The sequence below is a fragment of the Hyaena hyaena genome, unplaced genomic scaffold (genome assembly GCF_003009895.1).
Source record: "Hyaena hyaena isolate Hyena2069 unplaced genomic scaffold, ASM300989v1 scaffold_451, whole genome shotgun sequence".
In the NCBI taxonomy this organism is placed as follows: Eukaryota; Metazoa; Chordata; class Mammalia; order Carnivora; family Hyaenidae; genus Hyaena; species Hyaena hyaena.
Genome location: NW_024081080.1, coordinates 173,780 through 187,899, shown reverse-complemented (window position 1 = coordinate 187,899; position 14,120 = coordinate 173,780). Strand labels below are relative to the sequence as shown.

The 14,120-nt window shown below is 45.0% G+C and overlaps 1 protein-coding gene across 5 annotated transcripts in view; it reads left to right on the top strand.

The window, feature by feature from the left end:
* Window positions 1–11,583, top strand: part of TAF1 (TATA-box binding protein associated factor 1) — an 83,480-nt gene extending 71,897 nt beyond the window's left edge. For 3 of the 5 annotated variants that reach the window (XM_039253326.1, XM_039253325.1, XM_039253328.1), the window contains exons 33-39: window positions 1,971–2,038; window positions 2,378–2,494; window positions 5,670–5,795; window positions 6,646–6,747; window positions 7,018–7,174; window positions 8,492–8,669; window positions 11,239–11,583. In XM_039253326.1, coding sequence (XP_039109257.1) covers window positions 1,971–2,038; window positions 2,378–2,494; window positions 5,670–5,795; window positions 6,646–6,747; window positions 7,018–7,174; window positions 8,492–8,669; window positions 11,239–11,458 — 968 coding nt within the window. In that variant the 3' untranslated portion in view covers window positions 11,459–11,583. The remainder of the gene's footprint in view (window positions 1–1,970; window positions 2,039–2,377; window positions 2,495–5,669; window positions 5,796–6,645; window positions 6,748–7,017; window positions 7,175–8,491; window positions 8,670–11,238) is intronic. The other 2 variants (XM_039253329.1, XM_039253327.1) reach the window with 1 other exon arrangement.
* The last annotated feature ends 2,537 nt before the right edge of the window (window positions 11,584–14,120 follow it).

The following is a 14,120-nucleotide window of genomic DNA, read 5'->3' as shown; positions in this document are numbered from 1 at the left end:
ATGTCCGACTTCGGCTCAGGTCATGATCTTGCGGTCTGTGAGTTCAAGCCCCGCCTCAGGCTCTGTGCTGACAGCTCAGAGCCTGGAGCCTGTTTCGGATTCTGTGTCTCCCTCTCTCTCTGCCCCACACCAGCTCATGCTCTGTCTCTGTCTCTCAAAAAGGAGTAAATGTTAACAGAAGTTTTTTTAAATAAAAAAATGTTTTAAGAGTGAACGAATGGGTAAATGAACAGTGTATTAGAGGATATTAAAGTTAAGGATTAAAGACTCAGATGCCTTCAAGGGTCCAGGCATAAATGAGTTCAGCAGACCTGGGCCAGTAACCTGCAGAACACACCCCTTATCTAAAAAGGGCAGCTGCTCCCCAGCCCCAGCCCATTGGTGCTTTGCAGGAATGAGGACTCTGTGTGGCCACATCTTTTAACTTTTTAGGAGGAGCCAGACATTTGGGCTTATATATGAAATTTCTCCATCATAAAACGTTGTCAACTAAGTACAATTTTGAAACTTTTTACTGAGGTATAATTTACAGACAAAAAAGTATTTATGTTATAGGTGTATAGCTCAGTCTGTCTTCACAAACTGAAATGATTTTTTATGTGGGCTAAACAAAACTGGATTGACTTGCAAGCCACCAGTCTGCAACTTGTGACAAAGGCCATTTGGGGAACTGTATAGTCTACTTAAAAATCACCAAATTGGGAGGTGCACCTGAGTGGCTCAGTCTGACTCTTGATTTCAGCTCAGGTTATGATCTCACAGTTCATGGGTTCGAGCCCTGTGTTGGACTCCTTGCTGACAGTGCAGAGTCTACTTAGGATTCTCCCTCTCTGTTCCTCCCCCACTTTCTCATTCACTCTCTCAAAATAAATAAAGTCAACTTAAAAAAAAAAGAATCACCAAATTGGTAAAAGTGTCTCAAAGCAATGTGTGGACTTTATTTGCATTATGATTCAAAGAAATCAAATGTAAAAGAACTTTTATGAAACAATTGGGGAATTTAAATATTGACTGGCTACTTAATAATATTAAAGAATTATTGTGAATTATTTTAGATGTAATATAGTTGGTTTGTTTTTTTATATATAAATATAGATTCAATTTTTAGAGCAGTTTAGAGAAAAATTGAGTGGGAGATAGAGTTCCCATATAGCCTCTACCTCCACACATGCAGAGGCTCTCCCATCACCAACATCCCTACCAAAGTGGCACATTTGTTACATTTGCTCAACCTCTATCAATACATTATAATCACCCAAAGCCCATAGTTTACATTAGGGTTCATTCTAGGTGTACATTCTGTGAGTTTGGACAAATGTATAATGATACATATCTACCGTTATAATATATGTAGTATATTTTAGAAGAGTCCTCAAAAGGGCGCCTGGGTGGCTCAGTTGGTTAAGCACCTGACTCTTGATTTTGGCTCAGGTCAGGTCATGATTTCAGAGTCCTGTGATCGAGCCCCACCTCTGGCTCTGTGCTGCACGTGGAGAGCCTGCTTGAGATTCTTTCTCTCTCATTCTCCCCCTGCCCCTCTCCCCCATGTACATTTTCTCACTCCCTAGATAGATAGACCTTTAAAAAAAAAAAAGAAGAAGAAGAAGAAGAGTCCTCAAAGATGCATACTAAAACAACTTGTGGATGAAATAAATGAACTGATACTGGAATTTGCTTCAGAATAATTTGGGAGCAGCGTAAAAGTTGAGGTTTAAATGAAACAGGATTGACCTTGTGTTGGTAGTCATGGAAGATGGGTAATGGATACATGCAAGTTCATCACGTTAGTGTCTCCATTTTGGTGTGGGTTTGACATTTCCCACCTCCAAAATTAGAGTAAGATTCCAAGTTAAAGCTGAAACATGATTTCTTGGATCTAGAGTACCGTGGGACACTACTGCCGGTGCCAGAAGTAAATTTCTGGAACTGAAGTCTACAAAGGTCATGGCGTTTTCTTCTTTCTTTTGTAGGGCCCGAAAGTCAGTATACTAAGACTGCCCAGGAAATTGTGAATGTCTGTTACCAGACACTGACTGAGGTAGGTGGTAAGGAGGGGATCCACTTAGGATGTAGCATCCTGGAATCTCTTTGTTCCCTCAGGCGAGGAGGCCTTCCCTGCCTATCTGAATTTTAGATGTAACCTCCCGCCCCCCCACCCTCACCCCACATCCCTCATTTCCTGTCCTGCTTTATTTTCCTGCCTAGCACTAAATGTTCTTAGCAAACTATGTCATGATTTACTTTAATTATCATATGTGACCTGCCACTGAAAAGAGGCTCCACGAAGACAAGGATTTTTGCCTGCTTTGTTTACTTTTGTATCCCCAGTGCCTAAAACACATGTTCCGTGAATTCACTAATTTTCTTTATTTCTCAGTATGATGAGCATTTGACTCAACTTGAGAAGGATATTTGTACAGCTAAGGAGGCAGCTTTGGAAGAAGCAGAATTAGAAAGCTTGGATCCCATGACCCCAGGGCCTTACACACCTCAGGTGAGTTTGAAGCGTAGGAACTGCCTCTTGTGGTTTTCTTATTGGTTTGGGAAATTGGGAGCATGTTAACAGATACATTTACTGAGATACCCTTCTTCTCTGTCCTTCCTCTTCATATGCCTTTCGTGTGCTTTCTTGTCTTCTCAAAGGCTAAGGTGAGTGAGGGCCATGGGTCTCGGTGGCCTTGTTGAATCCAGAAGAAGCAGGTGTGGGATGAATGAGTGGGGGGGGCCGTAGTTGTGTAGGCAGTGTCCGTGGATACCAGATTCCTGACTGCTATGGCCACACGCGTCTTCTGGAGTTCCCTTGCCCATGAATTGAGGCTCTAAGACTTCCCTAAAGTGCAGAATTCTCACTTACAGACATTGGCCACGTTGTTCCTGTGCCTTATAGCCGCCTGATGACTCATTCCCTCTGAGGCATCTCAGTGTAGCTCAGCTGTCACCCATTGTCCTGGGTCGACTCCCTTTCCTTATAAACGAAGACCGCTGACATTGATAATGTTCTTAAAGTTACATGTCAAAAGAGTAGGGAGCAAGATTAATAAGAAATTTGTAGTCTTTCTGTTCTGTCCCTTGAATATACTTGGACATAACAAAGAATATATTTCCGGATCTGAAGAATAGGACTTAGCAGAATATGGCTGGTGCTTGGTTTCTGTATTGAAGGCACTGTGGTTAAGTGGGAAGTACATGTATTTTGGTGATAAAACAGGCCTGGGTTTGAATCTTAGCTCTGCTATTACCTAGCTTTGTGAACTTGGGGAGTTAACTTAGGCCCTCTAACTCCATCTCCGTTGCTCAAAAATGTACTTTCTGAGATGATTATAAACATCAGATGAGTTAATTTGCCTGGCACACAGTAGACATTCAGTAAATGTTTCCTTGCCTGTATGACAGCTGTCTACAAAGTTCTCAGGGGCCCTTTCAAATGTAACCAAATATTCTAATGCAAAAGCCTCCCAGCTCCCACTGGAAAACTTTTTTTTTTCACTCTACTCTGAACTGATACTGCAATCTGTGTGCTCTGTGTGGGATTCTTGCTGTTTGTATCTCATTCGTGCACTCTCCCTCTCTGTCTTTTACTCTCTTTTACCCCAAAACCTAGGTGACTGAGGGGCCAAGTATAAAGAGCCCTAAGATACCTCTTCCTGGCCCAGAACAAGGAAAGGCTCTTGGAGTATGTGGGCAGATTGGGGCCGGGGGGCTTGGGTGAGTGATGTTGCCCAGGAAGGCCCTTTTTGCTAATAGGCCCACAGCTCCCACAAGGCCCTTTCTGGTAAGTTAAAGCCTGGGTTTTAGCCGTCATTCCTCACAAGAGTGTAGCCACCGAGTGGCATGCGGTTTGCTCTAGTCTGTGACAGCGGAAACCTTGTCCTCTGTGAGTCAAGGCCTCAGACCCAAAGGTCATCTTCCTTTCTTTTTCTCCCCCTCCCACATGGCCTCAGGTGGCTGAGGAGCGCCTGGCCACTGTGTTCCCTCCTGAGCAGGAGCTATTGCCTGGGACAGTCACAGGGACTCCCGTGGACAGTAGGGCATAGATACTGCCTCTTCATCATCCCAGGTCGCCCTCTCGTCGTTGCCTTCCCTCATATACACATCTTGAAGTAGTAAGCCCGGTGCGTTTTCCCTTACCCTGAGGAAGATGCGTCTGAGTAATTGTCCTTACTCATTGCTACTTTCAAACCCAAATGTTATGAAAGCGTGTTTAAGTGTAACCTGCGGTAATTCTGGTTGTATAGAGATGTAACAGTAATCATATGTTGCTTCCAGTCCTAAATGGTGGTAGTCAAGACTGTATTTTCACTCGGCTGTTTCCACTTCGCTGGTGTTGCATCACACGTTCCGCTTAACACTTTATCTAAAGTTGCTCACTTCGCAGTTTCCCACTAGCCCTTCATTCCCTGATCTTCTCTTCTGTTCAGCCATGAGCTTACCTGCTCCGTAATGCTTCAAATTCTGTTTTGACTCTCTTTCTCCAAAACCGTCTTCAATCAGCCTTGCTTGTTTGTTTTAATAAGAAAAAAAGAAAGAAAGAAAGAAAGTAACACCAATGTGGGGGTTTCATTAAAAGCAACATGCTCATTGGGAAATAATAAAGAAGAAATAAATTACCTTGAGTTAAGTCCACCACTCAGAAAGAACCAACTGCCGTGAACATGTTGGTGTGTTTCCTTCAAATCCGCTGTGTGGTGTGGGTGCGTGTGTGCATGTGCACTCGAGCGTATGTAGATACGCTTTATTTCAAATGTTTTAATGTTTATTTTATTTCTTTATTTTTGAGAGAGCGAGAGAGCGAGCAGGGGAGGGGCAGAGAGAGAGAATAGTCTTTGAAAACGGATTTTTAAATAGCCGCATAATATTTCTACCCTCCGCCAGATTTTTAGAGAACTCTTTCTTACTTCTCCAGCCTGTTCTACACCAGTTTCTCCTGCCCTCCTGTCCCTGAAAAGTCCATTTGCTAAATCCCTGTTCTCTTCAGGAGAGAGGAGAGGGAAGGGAACTATAATTTATTGAATACCAGGCATGGGGTAAGGAGCTTATACATACCTCTTCGTTCTCCCAACAACCTTAGGAGACAGACATTATCACCCATGTTTTTATAATTGAGGAAACCAAGGCTTAGAGTGATTGAATAATCTCTTGAAGTTACTCAGCTAGCAGGTGGTTGAGCCAGGACTCAAACCCAGGACATTTTGTTCCAGAGCCCACGTTTTTTCACCACTCCATTTTGCCTCATAGCATCATCCTCTGATGAGCTCATAAACGATTAATCCACTACATGCTCTCGCTGGAATTGAAATTCCTTTATCCCACTTCCTACTAGATGTCTCTAACCCAGACAGTCAAAATTGCACAGGTCCAAAAGCAATAAGCCAAGGCTTAGAAGACACTAGGTTATTGAGCAGAAAGGCTGTCGGGACATAGAATTGCCCTATAGCTTTGATGTTTTTCTGCCTCAGGCTTCAGATCGTATGCATCAGATGCCTCTCTGCTAGAATGAGCGGCACTTGAAAGATTCCCAAAAACCTGTGCACAGAGCTGTGTCAAACTGTCTTCTCTTTAAATGGATTGCTCTGCATGACCTTCTTCTGCAGTGAATGCCCCAAAGGGGAGTTCTATATTTCTTACTCCCTTTTCCTAAACAGAAGCTAAGTTGTACATTTGTGCCACAGCCTCCTGATTTGTATGACACCAACACCTCCCTCAGTATGTCTCGGGATGCCTCTGTGTTTCAAGATGAGAGCAATATGTCTGTCCTGGACATTCCCACCGCCACTCCAGAAAAGCAGGTGACGCAGGTAGGATGTTCTTTTTCTCTTCGTGACATTGGGAGCGTGCTTTGGTGGGGAATGGGAGAGTGGTGGTGATACGTGACACGTATCATGGATGATTGGGCCCTTTTGGCCCTGAGAAGGAAGGCTTACAAGTGTGATTTCAAGGCGGGCTGGTGGCAGGTCACATGACTCGCGTTGTCTTCTGTCTGTCCCCACGGGCAGAGTCAGGCACAACAGCACTTCAGGGAAGGCACGAGTACGAGAAGTGTGTGGGGCATCAGAGCAACCTCATAGGTGACTAAAAAGACCAACTCACTGCATTCAGAGACAGAGTTCAAAACAATTGGCCCTGCTACTGTACTGTATGTATGCTAAATCTAAATGAAAATTGTGTATGAAATTCAGTTACATTTGAGAGATTGGCCTGTTCTACAGGTGTCAGAAGATACTCCTGTTCTGAAGCCAAAAATCCCATCGGCTGTATCAGCCGATCTCAGTCAGGAGATTTGTTCCACTGGAGAGTACCAAACCCAGGGCAGTTTTTCTGTCCCAGAGAGTCAGTCCAACGGAAGCTGAGGAAATCATGAGTTAGGAAGGAAGAGTCTCCTGGTGATGATACAGCAAGAGTAGACCAAGGACCTTCCTATTCTTTGAGTTTGTTGTTGTTGTTGTTGTTGTTGTTTTAACTCTACCAGTGATTTCCAAAGAATGAATGGGACGAAGCACACATGCCTTGAACTATGTAAACAGCCCCCACTAGCTGTGGGGTTGGCTGGGATATCAGGGAGGAGCATCCGTCCCGGGTGAGAGCCCTTGGTTACCTCCTCCTACAGGCACGTCCCTCAATGATGTGCTATTTGTGTTCCTTACTCAGATGCGCCAGGGCCGAGGTAGGCTGGGCGAGGAAGACTCTGATGTAGATATTGAAGGGTATGATGATGAGGAGGAGGATGGGAAACCTAAGACTCCAGCCCCAGTGAGTATGCTTACAGAAAGCTTATGGTTACGTTATACCCTTAACATGATAGGAGCCCCAACTAGTACAGGGCAGGCCAAATCCCAGGGTGATACCAGAGAGTCTCCATAGCGAGGCCCAATCCGACTTTAATCTTTGGAATCAGCCAAACAAGTCTATCCACCACAATTACTTAACTTCTTGTGAGGCAGCAAGGGTGGTGCTGGTGGTGGCTTGTGGTCTCTCACTCGGTCCGTTGATGGGACTCTGACCCCAGCTGGTCTCGTTCAGGAAGGTGAAGATGCAGACGGTGATCTTGCAGATGAAGAGGAAGGAACTGTGCAGCAGCCTCAAGCCAGTGTCCTGTATGAGGATTTGCTTATGTCTGAAGGAGAAGATGATGAGGAAGATGCCGGCAGTGACGAAGAAGGAGATAATCCTTTCTCCGGTAAGTCATGTTGCTTGGCTTCTCTTCTGGGTAGCTCACCGCAGCACCCTGAGGACTGGGGAGGAAAGAGGAAACTCCCGGCCACATGTGCTCTTACCAGAAGCTGCTCTTTCCTAGCAGCCCCATTAGTAGACTCAGAGGACTGAGCGCTCACTTAAAGGATGGTTACATTCATTAGCCTTAGAGGAGGTGAAGAAATATAACCTAGAAAGTGCAAACGATGACAGTGGGAGAGGCACTGCCTAAGTAGCATCTTTGATTTGAATACTTGACAAAGATGAGAAAGAAGTGTTATATTCATAACAGAGAAGGAAAGTAAGAAAAGACCCCACTTTACTCAACCATAAGAAAGAATGAGATGTTGCCATTTGCGACAACACAGATGGACCTAGAGGGTATTACGCTAAGTAAAATAAGTCAGAGAAAGACAGAATACCATATGATTTTACTCATATGTGCAATTTAAGAAGTGAACCAAAACAAACCCAAAAAAGCTGAAACAGGCCCATAAGTACAGAGAGCAAACCAGTGGCTGCCAGAGCACAGCGGGGGAAGGGCAAATGGGTGAAGAGGAGTGGGAGGTATAGGCTTCTGGTTATGAAATGAGTAAGGCACTGGGGCGCCTGGGTGGCTTAGTCGGTTGAGCGTCCGACTTTCGCTTAGGTCATGTTCTCGCGGTTCGTGGGTTCGAGCCCCGCGTTGGGCTCTGTGCTGACTGCCAGCTCAGAGCCTGGAGCCTGTTTCAGAGTCTGTCACTCCCTCTCTCTCTGACCCTCCCCTGCTCACGTTGTCTCTCTCTCTCTCTCTCTCTCTCTCCTAGAAATAACTAAAAAACATTAAAATTAAAAAAAATATTAAAAGAAATGAGTAAGGCACAGCATAGGGAATTAGTCAGTGACGTTGTAATGGTATTGCATGGTGACAGATGGCAGCTACTCTCGTGGTGAGCACAGTGTAACATATATTGTCAAATCACTGTGTTGTACACCTGAAACTAACACAACGTTGTGTGAAGTCAAATAGACTTCAGTTAAAAAAATCCTACTTGGTTTATTTTGTCGATTATTGGCAGTGGCAGGGAAAAAGAATAGGAGATGATAGAGGAAATAAACCAAGCTTGGGCTGTGATGAGAAAAGGAAGGGACTCTTTGGGTCCTGTTTCCAAACTGCGGTCTTGCCGATACTGACCTGGGCACTCCTCCGAGGTCGGGGGTCCCGGGTGCCTGTGTGGATGTTTGGCCATAACTCGTTTTGAAAGACCAAGCCAAAGATGTTACTTCTGTCAAGATTATGTCAAGGCCCTCCTTCTTTTCCCAGCTATCCAGCTGAGTGAAAGCGGAAGTGACTCTGATGTGGGGTCCGGCGGGATAAGACCCAAACAGCCCCGCATGCTTCAGGAGAACACAAGGATGGGCATGGAGAACGAAGAAAGCATGATGTCCTATGACGGAGACGGTGGGGAGGCTTCTCATGGTTTGGAGGATAGCAACATCAGGTAATCGGCAGCAGCATGCTCCAAGAGCTGTGGCATCAGAGCCCATCTCTGGTGCCAGAGGGCCCGGCATCGGATCAGTTTCAGCCGGCAGAGATTTCCTGAGTGCCTAGAGCCAGGCACTGTGCTAGGCCCTTGGGGATACACAGGGGAGCAAGCCATGTCTTGCCCTTGAGGAGCTCCCAGTCCGGTGGAGGAGACTGATACAAGTGAAATCGTTACGGATATAATGTGCTAAGTGCTATAGCATAAGTTAAGTACAAAGTGCCCAGTCACCACTGAGGAGGGAGTGCCTCACTCTGATTGGAGTGATCAGGGAAAGTTTTGCAGATGAGGGAACATTTGAACTGGACTTGACAGGCTGAATAGGCATCTCCCAAGTAGAAGAGTGGCAGCAAGTGAGGAGACCCCTAGAGACAGAACAGTATGTTCAGAGGCGCACAGAAATAGGACAAAGGATGTTCTCGAGTAAAGGGAGGTTGTTGGGAGTTGTGGCTCCACAAGTAGCAGGGGATCGTATTGTAGAGGCCTTTAAATTGGCGTGTTGAGATGCTGGAGTTCATCACTTCAAGGAAGAGGAAGGTTTTTGTGTTAAAAGAACTCTAGGGCAACGGGAATGATTTCAACTGGGATCTGTTAGAAGCGTGGGGGAAAGGAAGGGACATAGAAGAGCTGTTTAGAGGATAGATCAATCGGATTCAGGAGGTAGGGGGGTCAACTATTTCATGAATGGGAATGTCAGTGAGCTAGGAAAGAAGAACAACAGGTATTGGATGAAGTGGGAAAGGAGGAGAAAATGAATTTGTCTGGGGTCATGTTAGATTTAAGGGACATTGGATACATCTAGCCAGAGGTATGCAGCAAGCAGTTAGAATCTGTATTGACTCATTAAGCAGATATTTGTATCACAAGTTAAAGAGCAAGTAAGATGTAGTCGCTTCCTTCAACGAGTTCTGGCTAGTGGGAAACCTAGAGCAGGTAAAGAGATGATCATAGTGTGACATGAAAAGTGCTGTGACAGGCAACCGCGGGTTTTTTCTGGGACTTGGGTAGGAGTGAGGTAGAGGAGCTGCTTAGAGGAGGAAACTGAGCTAACTCAGACTAGGAATTAGCTAGACGAAGAAGAAAGCAAAGGGCACTTCAGAGAGCAAGAACAACGTAGGAGGCATGAAACCACTGTAGAGAATGATCCATGATCTGTGTGTGATGGAGCCGATTTAAAGAGGTAGGTAAGGATCAGATCATGAAGGGCCCGAAAGTTTGGGGCCGACACTGAACGAGAGGTAGGAGCAGATCTACATTTTGGAACGATTGCTCTGTACCCCAAAAGAAATGCATATGGCCCATAACTATGTGAAAAAATATCCTCCCTAAGAACCAACCAGAGAAAGGCAGTAAAACCACAAAATGCAGTATTTTGCCTAAAAGATTGACAGAGATGAAAATGAGTGATAATGCCCAGTGTTGGAAGAGTGTGAGGAAAAAGACACTGGTGGTGGATGTGAGAGAGGTACAGCAATTTATCCTTGTAAACCAAAAGCCTAAAAAATTGTGCATTCCCTTTGGCCCCCAACGTTCTGTGTCTAGGAAGTTATTCTATGGCAATAATAAAACACCTTCATCAGGACATTTGTACAAGGAGTTTCATCACAGTGCTGTGTTTAATAGGGGGAAAGTTGGAGACAGCTTAAATACCCTAATGAGACACTTGTCAGATAAACCCTGTTATAGCCATAATAGAGCACCATACAGGCAATAAAATAATGCTATAGATACAGGTTTATTGACATGGAAAGATGTTCGTTATAATCTCGAGTGAAAAAAGCAGATTCCTAAAAGACTATATAGAGAATTCCAATTTTGTAAAGTAAAAAAAAAAAAAGTTAAGCATCTAAGTGAAGTGCGCAGAAAAAAAAAATCCGGCAGGTCATATACCCAAGTAGATTATCTCTGGGTGCTGGGGTCTTTCTCTTTTTTTTCTGTTATAGACTCTACTTCTTTTTTAAACCAGTGAACATGCATTGCTTGTGTGATTTCTTTTTAAGTAAAATTAAGAACAAACAAACAAAATAGAGAGCACTGCGGCAGACGTGTGAAGAATTAATTGGAGGAGAGCAAGACCGGAAGCATGAAGACTGATTTCAGTAGTGCAGGCCAGAGAAAATAAGGGACTAAGCTAAGGCAGGCAGAGTCGAGGTGGAAAGGAGGGGATAGAGAGACAAGATCTGTTGAAGTAGGATCTTCAAGACCGTTGACTAATTGGATACGTAGATGACTGAGGCTGTAAATGGTAGATGACACCCTGAGACTGTCGGAACATGAATGGCCCCTTGAGCTGGCGGTGTGTTGTTTGGGTGTGCTTTCATTCGGGTTCTTATATATATTGAAGTTGGCAGAGTGATGTTTTGAACAGGATCATTTCACTCTCGGGGACCTGTAGAAGAGTCCAGAATGAGTCATTTTAGTGTCCAGGGGAGGTGAGGTGGGCTGACCCCTTGGTGGCGCCAAGAACGGGACCGGTCAACTAGAGGATGGTGCCTGAGCTTGGGAGATGACATGTTTCTCTTCTCAGTTACGGGAGCTATGAGGAGCCTGATCCCAAGTCGAACACCCAAGACACAAGCTTCAGCAGCATCGGTGGGTATGAGGTATCAGAGGAGGAAGAAGATGAGGAAGAAGAGCAGCGCTCTGGGCCGAGCGTACTGAGCCAGGTCCACCTGTCAGAGGACGAGGAGGACAGTGAGGATTTCCACTCCATTGCTGGGGACAGTGACTTGGACTCTGATGAATGAGGCTTCCTTCGGGCCTTCTTGGTCAGCCTTCCCTGGTCCCCAGCCTAGGCGGTTCACCTTTCCTGATTTGTTTCTGATCACCAGATTAATTGACTAAGAAACAGTAAATAAATTATAATAAGTCACCTCTTCTGATCATCTTGGATCAGTGCCACACTGATTTAAAACCAAGCACCCCCTTCTCCCCTACCACTGACCAAAGGAGAGCAGTCTCCTCCGCCTCCAGTCCCCTCCTTTAGCCCCACTTACTGCTCTTGGTTCCCCTTTTCCCTCAGGAAGGAGAAGACATGACGAAAGGACTAACAACTTTCTGTCCTCCTGGTGTCTTCGAAATTTGCCAACCGTGCTGTCATCTCTGCTCTCTAATTTGCAGGCTGGGACGGGTGGCAGCCCCCTTGCCGGGACACAGAATTGGGTTCTGGTGGGCTCTGCACCCCAGTAAACACATACACCTATCGGACAGAATGCCCGTGACTTTATTATTTATTCGATTATATGGCGAGGCAAATGACTACGAGTCTTTAAAATGACCTATATGTCCGAAACGGTCCATTGCCTTGTGAATGTGTTCTGTGCCCCTCCTCCCCAGGGGAAAGCGTCCCTCAGGGCAAAGACTGTGTGTCTTCTGTTTCTTTTCATGCTTTGAACATGGGCCCATGCATAGTAGGTACTCGCTAGACGTTCCCAGAATCATAACATCCTCAAGAGATTTGTTATTGAGCATCTCCTCCGTGACAAGAACCCTATCAGATCCTTGGGACGGAAAGGTAAAGACGGCACATTGCCTTTGCCGGAAGATCTCACCCTCACGTTGGGGGAGGGGAAGTGGAACTCAAAGCACGTTTATAAATCCTTAACAGTGCTCTGAGATGAGTGCAATTAAGAAGCTAGACACAAAGCATAGGGGAAAAGAGAGGAGTGATCATGTCCGGAAAAGTCAGGGAAGTCTTCCTAGAGGTAATTGTTAAGCTGACTATTAAAGAATTCGTAGGAGCTTGCCAGATAAAGAAGAGTCCAGGCAGAGCGTGACATGAAATGAAAAGGCCAAAGTCTAGAGACAGCAGAGTGTGTTCCTAGATTGATTGATTGATTGATTGATTGATTGATTGTGCCTGCCTTGTTCCAGAAAGGATGGGAGGTGATTTATGCTGGAACGGCTAGAGATGAGACCGAAAGACAGAGGAAACATATCTTTGATGCTAATAAGTGTGATTTATATATTATAGGAAATGATGAATTCTGGTGGGATGACTGAATCAGATTTGTGTTTTAGAAATGTTCTGTACACTGGATGAAAGAAATTGAGGAACCATATGTAACAGACAAGTGTGACCCCATTTTTGTGAAAGCCCAAACCATGTGCGTATTTATGTGTGTGTGTATACTTGTATATGCAAAGGAAAAGGTCTGAAAGGAGGTATGCTAAACTGTTCTCAGTGGTAACCTCTGAGGAATGGGATTGGAGGAGAGGGGGCTATATAGCTTTATGTGTACTGGGAGGGTATTGTGCTTTTATTTCTGTATTACCTGAAAATTTTTTTACAAGTATGTACTACTTTTGTAATAAAATTTTTTTTAAAAAATCCAGCAATAGTGTGGAGAGTGGTCTGGAGGGGAGCAAATCTAGTTCAAGCAAGGGGTAATGGAGCCCAGTCTAGAGCCATGGCATTAAGATGGGGAGGCGGGGCATGAATTTGAGAGATCTTTGGGGGAGCAGGGGGTGCAGAATCAACAGGATTTGGTGACCAGTTGTTGGCATTCAGAGGCAGAAAAGGAGGAATGGAAGATGACTTTGAGAAATTTGGTTTGGGAGGTTGGGGCAGGTACGTGGTATTCATTCATTTGTCCATTCAACATTTATCAAGCCCCCTGTCTTTATCAAGCAGTGTGTCTTATGCTGATAACAAAAGTGAGGTCGAGTTTCTGATCGCAAGGAACTTAAGGTCTAGAATGAGAGACAGACATGTAAATAAGTTTAATAAGGCGTGATCATTGCAATAAATACTTACTGAGGATCTACGGTGAGAGGGAGTTTCCAACTCTGTTTGTGCAGTAAGGATGGGAAGGCTTCACAGAGGAGACCTTTGAGATGGATCATGAAGAGTAGGTAGGAGTTTGTCAGACAGAAGGGAGTGGAGGGGAGAGGGCACTCTTGGCAGAGGGAGCAGTGCTCTGGGGCCTGGAGCCGCACTGTCTATTCATGGAACAAGTAGTTGAGGATGGGTGGGGTAGGGAGAGCATATGCAGTGCGGCGGTTACAGTGCTCAGGAGCAGATCCTCGTTTGGTTTTATGTCTTTAATTTACTTAAAAAATTTTTTTTCATATAATATATTATCAGATTGGCTTACATACAACGCCCAGTGCTTATCCCAACAAGTGCCCTCCTCCATGCCCATCCCCCGTTTTTCCCTCTCCCTCAACCCCCCCATCAACCCTCAGATTGTTCTCCGTATTTAAGAGTCTCTTACAGTTTGCCTCCCTCCCTCTCTGTATGTAACAGTTTTTCCCCTTTCCCTTCCCCTATGGTCATCTGTTAAGTTTCTCAAGATCCACATATGAGATATATTTTTTTTAATTTTAGAGAAGAGAGTGTGAGCAGGGGAGAGGGGCAGAGGGAGAAAGAGAGAATCCCAAGCGGGACACGGGGCTCCATCCCGGCAC